We start from the raw sequence: 14,487 nt of genomic DNA on the forward strand, positions 1-14,487 counted from the left end.
ATACTGGCTGTTTCCTTACGTGGGGATTATTTGCATTCCTGCCGACAATTCATGGCCCGTTACACGCACAGCCTCATCAACAGTGTGTTATCAAGCTTAAAAATTTCACCTCTCTGATGAGTGAGAAATGGAATCTTAGTTGTACTTTGCATTGTCTTATGAATGAGATGAGCATCTTGTTATATATTTAGCAGCTTTTTAAACCTCTTTTTAGGGGTAAGTTTTCTTTCACCTAGTTTTCTGTAGGTTTTAAAAAAATAACTTTGTTGATACATATTTCACACACCACACAGCTCACTGATGTAAGCACTTCAGTGGTTTCTGTCGTATTTACAGAGTTGCACAGCCATCAGCACGAGGCGGTTTCTGTCTTTACTTCCTGCCTCCCTGCCATTTGTTACAAGTTATTGTGTAATTAAAGATATTAGTCCTTTTTCTGTGAAATCTGTTGTAAATGTTTTCTCCCAGTTTGACGTTGTTTATGGCTTTTTTGCCATTCAGAGTTGTTTGTCTTCTAAGAAATTTTGTGTAATCAAGTTTAAAACCTTTTTTTTTTAAATCATAATTAGAAAGTCTTTTCTACCTATACTCAGGTTACACAAAAATTCCCCTATATACTGTTTCATTTCTTACATTTAGTCCTCTTCTCAATTTGGAATTTACTGTTTCCAGTGAGGAACAGATCTAATTTGATCTTTTTCCAAATGGCTATCTTGTCCCAACATCATTTATTTAAAAGTTTATCTGTAACCCAAAGATCTGAGACCCTGACTTTATCATGCTTAAAAGTTCCATGTGTAATTTCCGGATTTTCTGTTCTGTTCCATTTGTCTGTCTGTCCGTGCGCTAATACACACTACTTTAACTGTAAAGGCTTTGTGCTGTGCTTTAATGTCTGATAGGGCGACTTCCTCTTCACAGCCTGTCCTTTCCGAGTTTTCCTACCTATTGTATGTTTATTTTTCCACAAATATCAACCCATTTAACTACATTAAAACCTTGTTTCATTGGGAGTGTATCATCTTCGCATAGTAACGCAGTGACTGCTGATATTTTGATGAAGTTGAGACATCTTAAGAACAAGGGCTGTCTTTCCGTTTGTGTCTTTCAGGGATATTTTAATAGTTTTCTTCACACTATGAATTTTGAACATGTCTTAATAATTAATAAACTTAATACTTAACTATAATACTTAAGTACTTTATCTTCTTTGTTGCCTCAGTAGATGGGGTTTTCTCTTTCAAGCATTTACTTTATATTGAGTTTGGGAAAAATTATCCTGTACTCCCCCCTCCCTCAGATATCTGTTCGTCTCTCTTTTTTTCCCTTGTTCTCACAGTCTCTTGTTGTGTAACTCAGGTGGATTGACAGGGGGAGGTGATTATGCTTCCCATACTGCTAGATGGTGCATGAACCAGGTCTCTGTCAATGTTGGGGACCAAGACTTGGGGCAAATCCAAATGGGGATCGGGTTTATGATTTTGTTTAATGAGCTGCTCCATCACCATCCATGCAGCTGCTTGGCTGATACTGGGGAGGAGCGTCTGTGACCGCTCACCTCTCAGTAGGTGTGCTCACTGTTCTGCTAGACCCTGTCTCATCCCGTGTGGACGTGAGGACAGAACCTAAGTAAAATAACAGGAGTGCTAGTTGGGATAAGCATGGAGATTACTGCTTACTCCAAACTAGCTGTAGTAGGAGAGCCGACGCCCATTTGCTAATGACTGAAAACCTCGGGTCTGGTGCAGCCTTTGTAATGGAAATGAGGATGGAGATACCACTGTCTGCGGAGACAGGCTGCACTGGAGCTGTGAGAGAGTGCAGCGGTTTTGCCTTGGAGGGCCAGGGAAGGTCTTGTTGATACGGAAGCATATGAAGTGGGCTCTGAAGAGTGAGTAAGAGCTTGCCAGGCGGGCAGGCTGCCTGGGCTAGAACTGCCTGAGGAAAAGGCTCAGGCGTTGTGGGACATCCACGGAGAGGTCAGGTGTTGAGCTGTCTGACTGCGGTGATGGGTGAAGGTTGACAGTGCAGGGCCGGGGTGGGTGTGGTGATGACGTGCTGTGTTAAGGTGATGATCTGTGGTGACGAGGAACTGAAGTTTTCTCCTGGAAATCAGTGTTTCTCAAACTCGGTGGTAGGCAAAGTGCAGACAGCATTGTAGGCTTCAGTTTTAGTGTATTTACTAAGTTTCTTGTCCTATAAACTGACTTGACAGGCAAAGTTTCTGAATAATCAGTTTATCATGGTGCAGCTACACTTACTGAAGAATTATAAGATTTAGTGTTGACGTTCATTTTCACATAGCCGACCTTGTGCGCCTTCAGAAGTCAATGCCGTGTTTGGATAGTGCTTTATCATGGGTCGTCAAGAGGTGATAAACAGGAAGAAAAGTACTTTTGGGGCTGTGAGACTTCGCAGGATAGAAAAGTGCATTCCTGTAAAAATGTGATTTCTTTGTTTCCTTTGAGCATTTAAAAAAATCCATTATTAAGGAATTAAATCTCACTGTTCTTTGATCTTTTGTAAATATACACCTTTAGAAAGCTGAGTATTGGTTTTAAGCTGATTAATTACACTTGATTTTTTTAAAAAAAATTTTATTTTAAAAACGATTTCAAATACTGAAGTAATGAATGATTTTTTGTGTTTGTTTTGGGTCCGTATTAATAGCTGTATTGATCCATTTTTCAACTTAATGAAGTTAATCAGTCTTTCATAGTGCTCTTGGTTAGCGTTTTATCTTCCCTTATCTATAATTCAATGAGAAGCGTAATTTTTAAAAGAATTGCATTCAGACAAGAGTATTTATGCAAGTTTCAGACAGACGCTTAGTCACAGCCTTCGACTCCAGTGAACAGTATGACTTATAAGGAATGTGAACCATCTTTAAAATGTAAATGCATGGCTGTGTCTGCCAACAAATCAGCTTTTATCGTCCATACGTAGTTGTTAAATATTAGTTACTGAGTGAATAAAAATATTAAGATTAAAAATTGCAGATTTGCAATGGGAACAAAGCATTTTATTGCCCTGTGTGGTATTTTCTGCTTCCTATATTTCTTTCTGAATTACTATATTTCTTGGTGTTTCTGTGCTAACTTTGATTTACTTCAACTGCTCCTGTTTGCCTAAGTCTCTCTGCAGGGGTGTCTTGATCGTTCCCGTTTCCCTGTACACGCCCTTGTATGTAGTTGGCACCCAGCACTCAATGGCTTGAACTCCCTGTCATTCTGCCTTATTTTAAAACATGTCCTCTTCTTTGAAAATGCCTCGAATGCTCTAATCGTGGTCATCATAGCCTCACTGTTTATTCACTGCCTTCAGCTGAGTTGTACATATAAAGCTCCATCTTCCTAAAAGTTTGTATCCTAGGTACGGTGCCAGTGAAGAGGGAGTGGTTAACTGCATCAGGAAGGCTTCTCAGAGGAGCTGACATTGGACGGACTGAGCCACAGGGACCAGGCGGAGGAGGCAAGGTGCAGACGGTCAGGCACCCGGGAGGTGCAGGAGGAGGCCTGCAGTCAGGTCAGGGCACCGAGGCTTCTGGGCAAGGGAACCCCTGGGTGCGAGTTCCATGCTGCTCAGCTCTTGGACCTGCTCAGAGGACGGCAGAGGGCTGGGACTTGAGGCTGCGTGTGTATAGGTGGAAATTTCGGTAACCTATCATCTTCTCCCTTGAAGGTCAAATTACTTGTGCTGTATGGTGGACTAAAAGATGAGGCACTGCTTTTATTTCAGGAAAATATTCATCAAAAGACTGTCTCAGTGAGAAAAACTTTTTTTTAGTCACCAACACTGGGATTTAAATCACATGAAAATGAATGAACCGAATCTCAAGGATTCCTGGGAGTTAACTTTTAAATGCCTTTTAACATTTTCATTTTTTGTCATTGTATGGTGAGAAAAAGATCACAGCTTGGTCTTCTCGTATTACTCGCCCCTCAGCCACGGTGGTCAAGGTGTGTGTGTGTGTGCGCATCGAAGTGTTACTTGGCAGTATCACTTGATGAGGGTGAAAACCTCTGTGAAGGTCACTCTGTCCAGCGTGGCTGCCACTTTTAACCCCAGACAAACGCAGGCACATCTGTGTTCAGCACAGCACAGTTCCCCCCTGCTGATTGCGCTTCATCTTTTAACAGAGTTTTTGAAACTGGCTTGGCACAGTTTTGTTTGCTCTTTTGGATAAGCAGTGAGGTTGGAGAGCTCGACTTCTGGATCTGAGGTGGAATCCTGTCTTAGCCACTTACCGGTTTTGTAACTGTGGGAAAATTCCCTCTCCCTGCCTTAGCTGCTTCATTGTAGATGGTGATAATTATATGTCCTCTTTCATAAAGTTGAGGCATGAATGCATTAATACATATGAAGCTCTTAGAACGGTGCCTGCAAGTGCCATCTTTTTATTTTTAATTTTTATTTTTTTAATTTAATTTTATTTGTGGTATTAATAGCAATAGTAGTTTTTTGTTGTTGTTTTCAATAGATTTCTACAAACTTTTTTTTAAATTGAGGTAGAATTGGCGTATAACATTATATTAGTTGCAGATGTACGTATAGTGAGTTTGATATTCGTACACACAAGTATAGACTGTGGTAAGTCTGCTACCATCATTACCACACAGTTACCCTCACTTCACTCATTTCGCCCACCCATCTATCCCTTCCCCTCTGGTAGTCATTTATTTTTTATTAAGACATGGCCCATCTAAAAGGAATGATATTGATGTGTTCAAACTGCGTTTCTTCTTCTCCCCCATTGCAATTAATCTTTTCATTATTTTTTTATTCCTCTTAGCATGTTCAGGGCATAACATATTATCTTCCAGGTGTGGGGATGGGAAAGTGCAGGCAGGTAGCAGGAGGAGAGAGAGCATCCTCCTAGGAGTGATCGGAAAGTGCCGTCTTTATAACAAGTCCAGCTTTCAGCAGTTTCTCCCGGATCCCTATGTACCAGCTGTTACTACTTTCATTACATTCTTCCTAGTTAAACTTCCCTATTTTTTTTTTTTTTTTTTTTTTGGTATTCAAACTGTTTATCTTCAGTGTATAGGATTAGGTTTTAAGAATCACGCCAGGAGTGAAGGTGTCATGCAGGTAATGCTCACAGTTTTCTTGCACTAGAGATCCCAAGGTTCAGGATCTCTTCGGGCTCTGCACTGATGAAATCCGTGTTGTACATTAGCATCTCAGTTCGCCCTGTTCACTAGCTGGGCTGCGGCTCCTACAGACTCACTAATTGTGATGCAAATGGCGCGTCCGTTCCCTCCCCCTCGGGGGCAGGAAAGTGGGCCTCAGGCCATTTGCAGCGCTCTTAGATTTAAGGTTCTGAATTTCCTTCAGGCTCTTGCATTTTTCACTGACTTCATACTTAGCCTGAAATGTTCTGTCTTCAACCCCCATCAGTCTTTCTAATTAAAAATATACCTAGTTGCAGATTTTCGATTTACAAAAAATGAACCTGGTCGAAAATACTAAGATCACAAGTTATTTCCACTTTACTACAGTGCCTTCCAAAATATACTCCTTGGGATATTGTATTTCAGAGTGAAAAAGGATTCTGGTAAAAAGAGATATATTGTGGAATTAGTGGGCCAAACGCCATTCAGCGGATGTATTTTCTGTTTTACTTTTTATTGTTTTTCGTGTGCTGGTGTCAAACATGTTTATCCTTGGGGCCTCTGTGCAGTGAGGGTCCTCGGGAAACGCCGGACTGTGCTGTCCTTGTGCATGCCGCCCACTCTGTGCCTCCGGCTCACTCCTATCCAGCCCAGCCTCGGTCCTGTTACCAGAGCGATGTTTGGCTTTTATTAGTTTCTCTCAGACACCTTCAGAGCTTTCTGTTGCCATCTCACACCTGTCTGTATCTCTGGGTCTTCTCTGCCCTTGAACGTGTTCTTGCGTTGGCTTGGAATGTCCTGCCTCCTTAACATCCTCTCCGAAAGGCTCTCCCCCATGCCCCCGGAGATTCACCACGACTTCCTCCCTCCCTCCCCTGCCCTGAGAGCATAGTTCTGTTCAATCCACTGAAATTATTTGTTGGACATATACTTTCTGTGAGACTTTAAATAGAGGTTGCCAATATACAGTTGACTGAAGAAGTTGTTTTGGGATTACGGTTAAATTTTTATACATCTCCTTGTCTTTTTATTTTCTTTCTCTAGTGTTCTTTTGAAGATGACAACATCCGTTCCTTATTAAAGCCTTTAGAACTGGAACTACAAAAGACAGTGCATACGTACTGTGGGAAGAGCTACAAAATATTTATCAAACAGTTAGCAAAAAGCATACAAGACCGTTACACTAGACCACCAAAGGAAAGGTGACTGTTGGTGACTGCTAAAGCAAATGACTTGAAGCAACAAATATCAGAGGGTGTGTGTGAAGGGATAGTCTTGGATGAAGTGTTCAGGAAAGAATTATTCATCTTCAGAATATCTTTTTCTTTTTCCTGAAGAAGTTCAATAGCAATATATTCATGTAATGAAGAATAAGTCAAAGTCTTGGACCCCAATAAGAAGATATTTTTGATCTCTGATGTTTTGTAATGTTATTTGATGTCATTCTAGTATCGATGAAAATATTATTGAATGCTTGTAGCCTACAGACTTTGACTGACCCTGATTCTCCAGTGGGTAAGAGTAGTGGGCGATGTATGGATAGAGAAAGTGTACCTCATCCATAGTGGAAACACTCAAGCTGTGAGTATAGCAATAATTTTATGTTGGCACTAACCTCACTTTAAATGTGTGAGAAAAAAGCTGTTTACAGGAGCAGAAAAGGTTCTGTTTCTAAAGAAATGTGATGTAACTAATGTAACTATTGACAATCTGTGTGTGCCTTTATACATTTCATCTCTTTTAAAATATTTTTGTGACAATCACGTTTAAAATTATTTTTAGACGATAAAGTAAGCTTCATGTTTAATATTGAGCTCTATAAGAAAGAGGGAAAACAGTGAAAATTTGGGAGTTTTAAACTGCACGTTTGTAAAGGGTAGCATTTTCATTTGTTATCCGCTAAACTGTCTTGCCAGAAGTCAGATTGAAGGCTATAATGCAGATATTTTAGGAAATTTTTTAATCACTTTAAATGAAACTTTTCAGCTTTACTGGGCATTCTGGAAGCAATAAATATGCTGTTAATAAGGTGAGACCCTAAATAGTATATGATGGTGGAAAATGTGACGGACCAAAATGCATAAGTTATGCTCTCCTGTGAGCAGGATCATATTACAGCTGCAGTGGGGCGGGAAGAACGTCACCCACTGAAATGCTTTTCCTTCTACCTCAGAATGGCTTTGCAGGATATTTTTGAAGAAGCAGATGTATAGAGATAGAGCCTCACTTAAATAAGTGAGGCAACTTTCATGGATGATCTGGCTTCAGAAGATTGTGGTATCTGCCTAGAGAAAAGTAGCTCCGGTTGGGCTAATGTGCATATTGTCCTTTTGTGACCATCACTTAAGACAGTTGTTTTTCTTTCAATCTTGAAGGTAGGAAAAATGTTACTTCTCTTAGTGTTTCTGACCGCCCCCTGGTCCAGCTAGACTCGGAGTACTTAGCCAGTGCTGGGCTGGGGTGCAGGCCTCATGGTCCCAAGTGCTCTGTGGCTAGCCTCTTTTTCTCTCTTTAGTATTTTAATGCTTAAACAGAGAAGAGAAAATCATGAAGGAAAAATGTCACCTACGTGAAAATAGAGGTGCTTTGGCTTTATGAAGACGCGGGGCCCTGTGTGGAGACACGCAGCTGTGCCCTGTCCTTTGCAGCTCAGTCACGGGCAGATTGAGAGAGGAGGATGTCAGAAAGGCAGATTAGAAGTTGACACCCAGCCCAGCACTCTTAGAACGGATGCATGTAGAGAGCACACTCCGTACGTCCTGGGCGCAAAACCAGGGTGGACAGAAGACCTTGTGAACTTGTTGAAATTGAATTTGCTAAATAGAAAATGCAATCCCTAGAATTTTGAAGTTTGGAAGGTATAAGATCATTTCTAATGGTCCCCAAATGAGACCACCGGCTCCTTGTGGGGACCTTGACGAGAGCGGATTCCCGGGCTTCACCTTTGGTGACTGGGGCGCCACATCTAGGATGGGTCTGCAGACATTCTCCTAAATGAAGAGACTGAGAAATTACACCGAAGTAGAGGGAATAGTGCAGTGGTCCTCATCGTCCAGATCAGACACAGAAGTGTCTCACCACAGCTGTGCCATTTCTCTCTTTTTCCTTTGCTGAAGTACCTTAAGGAAAATCCCAGGCATCGTGGTGTTTCACCTCTGTGAACACTCTGGTAACTGCAGAGACATCCTCCCCCCTTCGGCTTCATTTAATATCGGTCCTTAGGCAGATTTCCCTTTTTGTCTTAAATGTTAGAATCAGAGTACAAACATAAGTCACATTATGATTCTGTTTTTAATAAGCACCTCAGGTGACGTTGATGTCAGTTTGGGCACCACTGGGAACCACTTTGCCAACTTGAAGGTTGAGGGTAGGATGCCACAATTATTGGCACAGTTGGTGAATTATAAATGTGATTCTAAAACATTAGAGGAAATACTTGGGGTTATTGACAAGGTATGAGTTTGTATTATTGGTAAGTTCCTTAGATTTGATTTTCTCAGTGAGCAGAGACTCAGCCTCATGGACGCCAGAAGGACTGGTTGGGGCCATGCAGAGGGTGGTCGTGTTTACCCAGACTGTGTTCTGGGGTCTCACGTGCGCTGTGCCTAATTTACACTGCCACACACTCCGCATCGGGGATCGGTTGGAAGGTTCTTCATCTGGTTTTTTCAGACCTGACCTAATTGAGCATTTTACCATAAATTGGGTTATGGCGAAAACTCTCCACTTAGGGACCGTTTTTACGTGAAATTTAGAGTGTCACAGAAAGTCCTTAACAATATTTAAGTTTTCTGAATTTATCTTTAGATAAGGTAACTTTTTCCTTGAGAATTCTCAAGAAATGTAGTTCTCAGCATTAATGAGGTTAAATTCTAGAACAGCTTAGAGAATGTTTTGTATTTCTTTACATAAAGCAGTATATCTATGCAGTTTATATGAAGTACCTTATATATTCTTTGAGGCTATGTGTTAGGACAATTCTGACCTCAGAACTCTCTCTGGGCTACAGCGTGACCAAAGTGGAATGACTTTAAAATGCAGTTAGCCTTCACTTGTGCGAAGTAGCCATCTTAGCAGAGCTTGGGAAACCTTTAGAAAGTGTCTGGTGATTTACATTTTAAGAAAACACATACTTTTTTTCCCCCTGTGAAGAGTAGTTCATAACGTGTATGGTAACCTAGTTATCTCTGGACAGTTGAGAGCCTGAAACAGTATTACTGCTCACTGACTGCTCTGCCATCTTGCCTCAGATGTCAGATGTTACTGGTATAATGGAAAGAAAACCAGACTGTGAACTTGATCTGAATTCTCTTCTAGGTTAGGGACCCCCGGCAGGTACATAACCTGCTCTGTGCCAAAAGTTTGCAGTCCACACGCCCTGGCGACCTCACGAGACTCAGAAGTCGTGAGTCGTGACGCTGTGAGACCCAGAAGAGAATGGATCTGAGAGTTTGCTGCAGGTCTGGCTTCAAGCTCCAGCAGCCTCACGGTTGAAGTTCTGTTTTGCCCTGCTGTCTCCTGCACAGGTCTCTCTGTTTCCTTAGGCTGCGTGTTTTCTGACAAGCATTACATCTCCAGCATGAATCTGCTTAGATTATGTAGGGAACAATTTTTAAGGAAGAGAAAGAGAATAGAATGATGGAAATGAATGATCAAAGGAAGAAGGGAAAGAGGGGAAGTGAGAAAAGTGAGGATGAAGAAGGGAATAAGTGAGAAAGGCAAAAGGCAGAGGAGAAGAAGAGATGGGATGAGAGGGAAAACGGAGAAGTAGAGGTGGAGAGATGGTCTGGGAGCTGTCACCCCCACCCTGTACCAGTCGGCTCGCCTTCCTCTGTGCCAGTTCAAGAGGCCTCCAGGGTCAGGAGGGGCGCTGGCTTTCATGGAAGGGGCAGCAAGGCTCCCTTTGTTTGACCTGTTGATGCTAGACTCATTACCTGTCACTCTACCCATTGAACATTTAGTGTTATGATTCAACATTGTATTTTTTTTTAACGGATCCCAAGTTGTGAGCTAAGACCTGTGTGGACACAATGACAAATATCTTCCTTTTTAACATCCTTTTAGTCCTCTCAGATGTTGGATTATGCAGGACTGACCACCTGGATTCATAGGGGAGGTTAGGGTGGAGGGGCGGCCGTGTTGGATCTGAAGGGCCGGGAATCTTCTGCAGCACTCTCGCAAATGGTGCTGATAAGGACTCGGGTTTGGGAATCACCGCCCTGCCTCAAAAGGCAACTTAAATAACCTGCCACGTCTGTTGGTTCCTCAATAGGCGTACTTTCAGTTGGACTGTTAGGAATGGAGACCACAGTATTAATATGTTAGTATTTTGAGTGGTAATGATTCTCAAGTTGCTGGAAGGCATTTTGGTGTACTGCCAAGAGAACAGGAGACAGCAGGAATACATTAAAGGGAAAAACCTTAAAAGACAGTGTTCAGTGTCTTCCGAAGTTTATATTGTAAGTAATAAACACCTTAGTGTTAATCAGTAGTGATTTAGCAAGACCATTGATCTGTTGTGTTGTTTTTTTTTTTAATAACTTTTTTGATTCCTTAGAGTAAATACAGAAGGAAAGTAGGGGTGCAATATGCCAGGTGTGGGGCCAGTTACCAGTTTATTAAATGTAATTTCAAGTGTCTTAAAACAATTGCCTTATTGCATTTGAATATTTAATAAAAGTAGATGAAATAATGATTAGTACTGTAACGGTTATCCTTTTACCTGTTGCCAAAGCAACCCTTTTGGCCTGTTCAAGTCTGGCTAAACTGTTCTGATGTTTGTTGTTTCTTAATTTGTTGAACATCAAACTAGATTTTAAAATTAAGTTATATTAACTTCAGGCAGGTCATACTATAATTTTTTTAACTAAAAAAAGACTATGATGTTAATTCAAATATCTAGCAATTACAGAATCATAAGAATGGAATAGCATATAATAGACAATTTAAAATTGATTACAAATCAACGTCAGACTTACTTCTAAATGGAAAATATCCTTTGTCACATCATCTCTACCAATAATTCCAAATGCCTACTGGGATTATTTTTTTAAGAATTTTCTATAAACTCAGTTTTCAAACAAAAGAGAACCTTTGAAAAGATAACAGGAAAAAAAAAGGAAGGAAAATTTCTCTCACTTGTAATAATGTGAATGCTGTTTGGCGAGTGTATGGTCAGGCATTTTAACATCAGACTTAAGAACTGACGTGGAGCCTTTGATGATGTGTAGTTTACATGTAAAGTCTGAATTTGTCAGCATAGTCATACACAGCGTCAAACAACTCCTTGTGAAAGTTGAAGAGAAGCAACAGTGTACATTCCATTTAAAAAGTAAGTTGACTTGGACTGTGATGGGAAATAGCTGTTTTCAACCTGTGTATAAAATCTCTTCAGGGAATCTCAGAATGTTACACAGAAATAATGCGGGGCTTGCAGTACAGCTGGAGAGCGCGTGATCCGTTCACAACTTAGCAGTGTACACGTGTGTCCCGTGCGCTGTCATCAGTATGAAAGAGCTGGGCCGGTGGTTTTTGATGATGTTGCAACAGAAGATCCATGAAGGAGATGGTGTTTGCACCTGTTCCTGAAGTCAGAAACTGGAAGGTGTTTCCATTTCTCACAAATAGTTTGCATAAGTATGTTAATCTTTTGAGTAGCAGTGATTCTCAAGCTGCAGGAAGGCATTCTGGTGTACTGTGATATGCAGTGATTGCTGCTCTTAAACTGCTTTTTACCTTAAAGTACAATGGTTTTAGGGTAATTTGCTTATCTTCTTCCAAGTGTTTTGTGCATCCTGACATTTATTAAAGGGGGAGTATAAGATTGTAGATTCGGGTGTAACCTGAGAATTACGGAAAGTTGCTGTGTTCTGTTTTGGAGGGAGTTCACGTTGTCTTTTTCTTCAGAAACTTTGTGGTGTTGTTACTAAATAAACATCTATTCAATAAATGTCTAATTTCTTCAAATGATGTGTCTGAATTATTCTAGCAGTCAAAAGCAATTTTGGAATCTTTAGGCTTGGGGTGCTTGATTACTCAAAGTCTAGGCAGAGTGCCGTTCCTGGACTGGCGAATTCAGCAACTGAACGGCGTCATCAGAAACCTGGGTACCTCTGTCTTTCCATCACCGTTCTCACCACGCAAGCTAGGTCTCCCCACATGGCCCCCAAATGGCAGCCAGCGTTCTGGGGCTCAAATGACAACCAGAGGCAAAAATATATCTTTTTTTTTTTTAATATATAATAGGAAACTGCCACCTGTCCCCATTCACTTGCCCTCATAGCCCTAGCAGTGTCTGTGTCTAAAACAATTATTCTGCAAAGGGAATCAAACTTTAATGATTGGCTCAGACCATGAAGATTTGCCCTGAATTTAAGCACAGCCTCCCTTGGAGAATGACAACTCAGAGGGAAGGAAGCAACATCAGGCTTCTTTTAGAAATCTGGGGGCGGCAGGGGGCAGGCGGCTTGGAAGATAGCTGTCAGGGAGGCAACAGACCATGCGTCATTTTACTGGCCCAAGTATTTCTTACAGCTTCCTGGAAGATCAAGTTTCACATCTGGAGGAAGATCACCTTTTCTGTGCCACGGTGTGGTTGTGCTTTAAAGAGTCTCTGTAATGTTAACAACCCAATGGTTCTCAACTTTACATGTTTTATTCTTTGTACAAAAAGTTTTCTGGTCACAATCATAACATAAAGGGTTTTGGAAGATTACTGAGGTGATACCTACTTCCAAGAAGAGTTTGAAAGGTCTTTTAAATTCATGATGAAAAATGATTAGCAATCTTTGTCACGTTTCCTATTTAATCATTTATGAGTTACAAAATGTCCTCATTGAAAAAAACTCAGACAGTACAGAAGAATTAAAAGTATATGAAGTGAAAAAAATCTAAGAATCTATCCATCCACCCCTAAAAACGTTTGGTGTGTATCCTCCCTGTCCTGCTGTGCACGTGTAGACAAGACACACTCCCCACAGGCTCGGTTCTGAAATGGTCCCACTTTCTACAACTTGCCTTTTTCACCCAGTAGATACCTTTCCTTGTCGATATATTAGATCCACCTCGGTTTTTAGCTGCATGTTATTTCATGGCAGTGTCCTTAAGTAGAAATTAGCACTTGGATTTCTGAAGTATAAAACTGTAAGTAATGAGTTTTTAACTTATTAGGGGAAATAGTGATTAACTACTTTTCCCATTTTTCCAGTTGTGATTTAATTTAAGGTACATTAAATTGTGAATGAACTATATACCTTGAAAATCAAAGTAAATGTCATATTGTTAAAAAAAATTCTAATTAAATGGAAAGTTTTTGTACAATTTACTCAGTACATACTAGTAAATAACAATAGTTGTATTTTTGTGAGACTGGCATGTCTGAATATTGTCACTTCAGGATTGCTCTTTTATATTTACATTTTTTCTTTCTTAAAAATACATTTTGAATAGTAAAGTTTTAAAAAATTTATTTGTGGAAATCAACAGAATTTGGCCATCAGTTTTACCTGAGCTTTACCCACTGTTCTTTAGCATTTAAAATATTTTAATAGGGCCATTTAACTGGTTAAAAGAGCTTTTTCATCTATTAGAACAGTGCTGTCTGACAGAAATGTATTGGGAGCACATACGTAGTTTTAAATTTTCTAGTAGCCATATTAAAAGCAGTAAAAAAAACACTTGTAGTTCATTCTAATATGTTTTACTTAATTCAATATCGCCAATATATCTTCTGTACATGTAGTCAAGATAAAATGTTAGTGAGATCACTTTTTTTTTCATACTGTACTAAGCATGTATTTTTCACATACAGCACATCTCAATTCAGAGTTGCCACATTTCATGTGTTCAGTGGCCACTTGTGGCTAGCATGCAGGACAGCACAGCAGGGGAGCAGGGTCTCCACGGGTGTTAAAGAATACGACTTGGTTATAGGAATTGGACCTCAGCCAACTGGGGGGAACTGGAGAAGTGAAAGTCCAGAGGGGGAGTTGGAGGATCAAGGAAGAGCCACCAACCACCCTCCCGAAGCACCGCTGAGGGGGATCTGAGGAGCCCCACCCCATCCCACCACTATGTGGAGGCTCCTGCCGAGGTCTCTGGGAAGCTGCCTCTGCCTCTGTGGGGTGAGGGCCGGGAGAGGGGTCCACAGTGGCAGCTGCAGAAGAGTTGGATGTGGACTGAGAAGAGCTAGGGCAAGCTGGAAGCCACCAGGCAAGTCCAGGTCTGTCTGGCTGTGTGTCCGACTGGGAATTCCTTCAGAGACCGAGGCTTCCCAGACTCCAGCCCAGAGCCAGACAGCTAAGGGGCTTCTGAGAAACACCGTTCTCAGGTTAACAAAATTGACAATAGCGTGTGTCTGTGTATATGTGTGTGT

The 14,487-nt window shown here is 41.0% G+C and overlaps 1 protein-coding gene across 3 annotated transcripts in view; it reads left to right on the plus strand.

The window, feature by feature from the left end:
- GXYLT1 (glucoside xylosyltransferase 1) overlaps positions 1 to 12,080 on the plus strand; it is a 44,374-nt gene extending 32,294 nt beyond the window's left edge. For 2 of the 3 annotated variants that reach the window (XM_032493295.1, XM_032493296.1), the window contains one exon: positions 6,159 to 12,080. In XM_032493295.1, coding sequence (XP_032349186.1) covers positions 6,159 to 6,320 — 162 coding nt within the window. In that variant the 3' untranslated portion in view covers positions 6,321 to 12,080. Of the gene's footprint in view, positions 1 to 3,372; positions 6,113 to 6,158 lie in introns of those variants that run through there. The other variant, XM_032493297.1, reaches the window with a different exon arrangement.
- Positions 12,081 to 14,487: the final 2,407 nt, after the last annotated feature.

This window comes from Camelus ferus, chromosome 12, assembly GCF_009834535.1.
Source record: "Camelus ferus isolate YT-003-E chromosome 12, BCGSAC_Cfer_1.0, whole genome shotgun sequence".
Classification (NCBI taxonomy): domain Eukaryota; kingdom Metazoa; phylum Chordata; class Mammalia; order Artiodactyla; family Camelidae; genus Camelus; species Camelus ferus.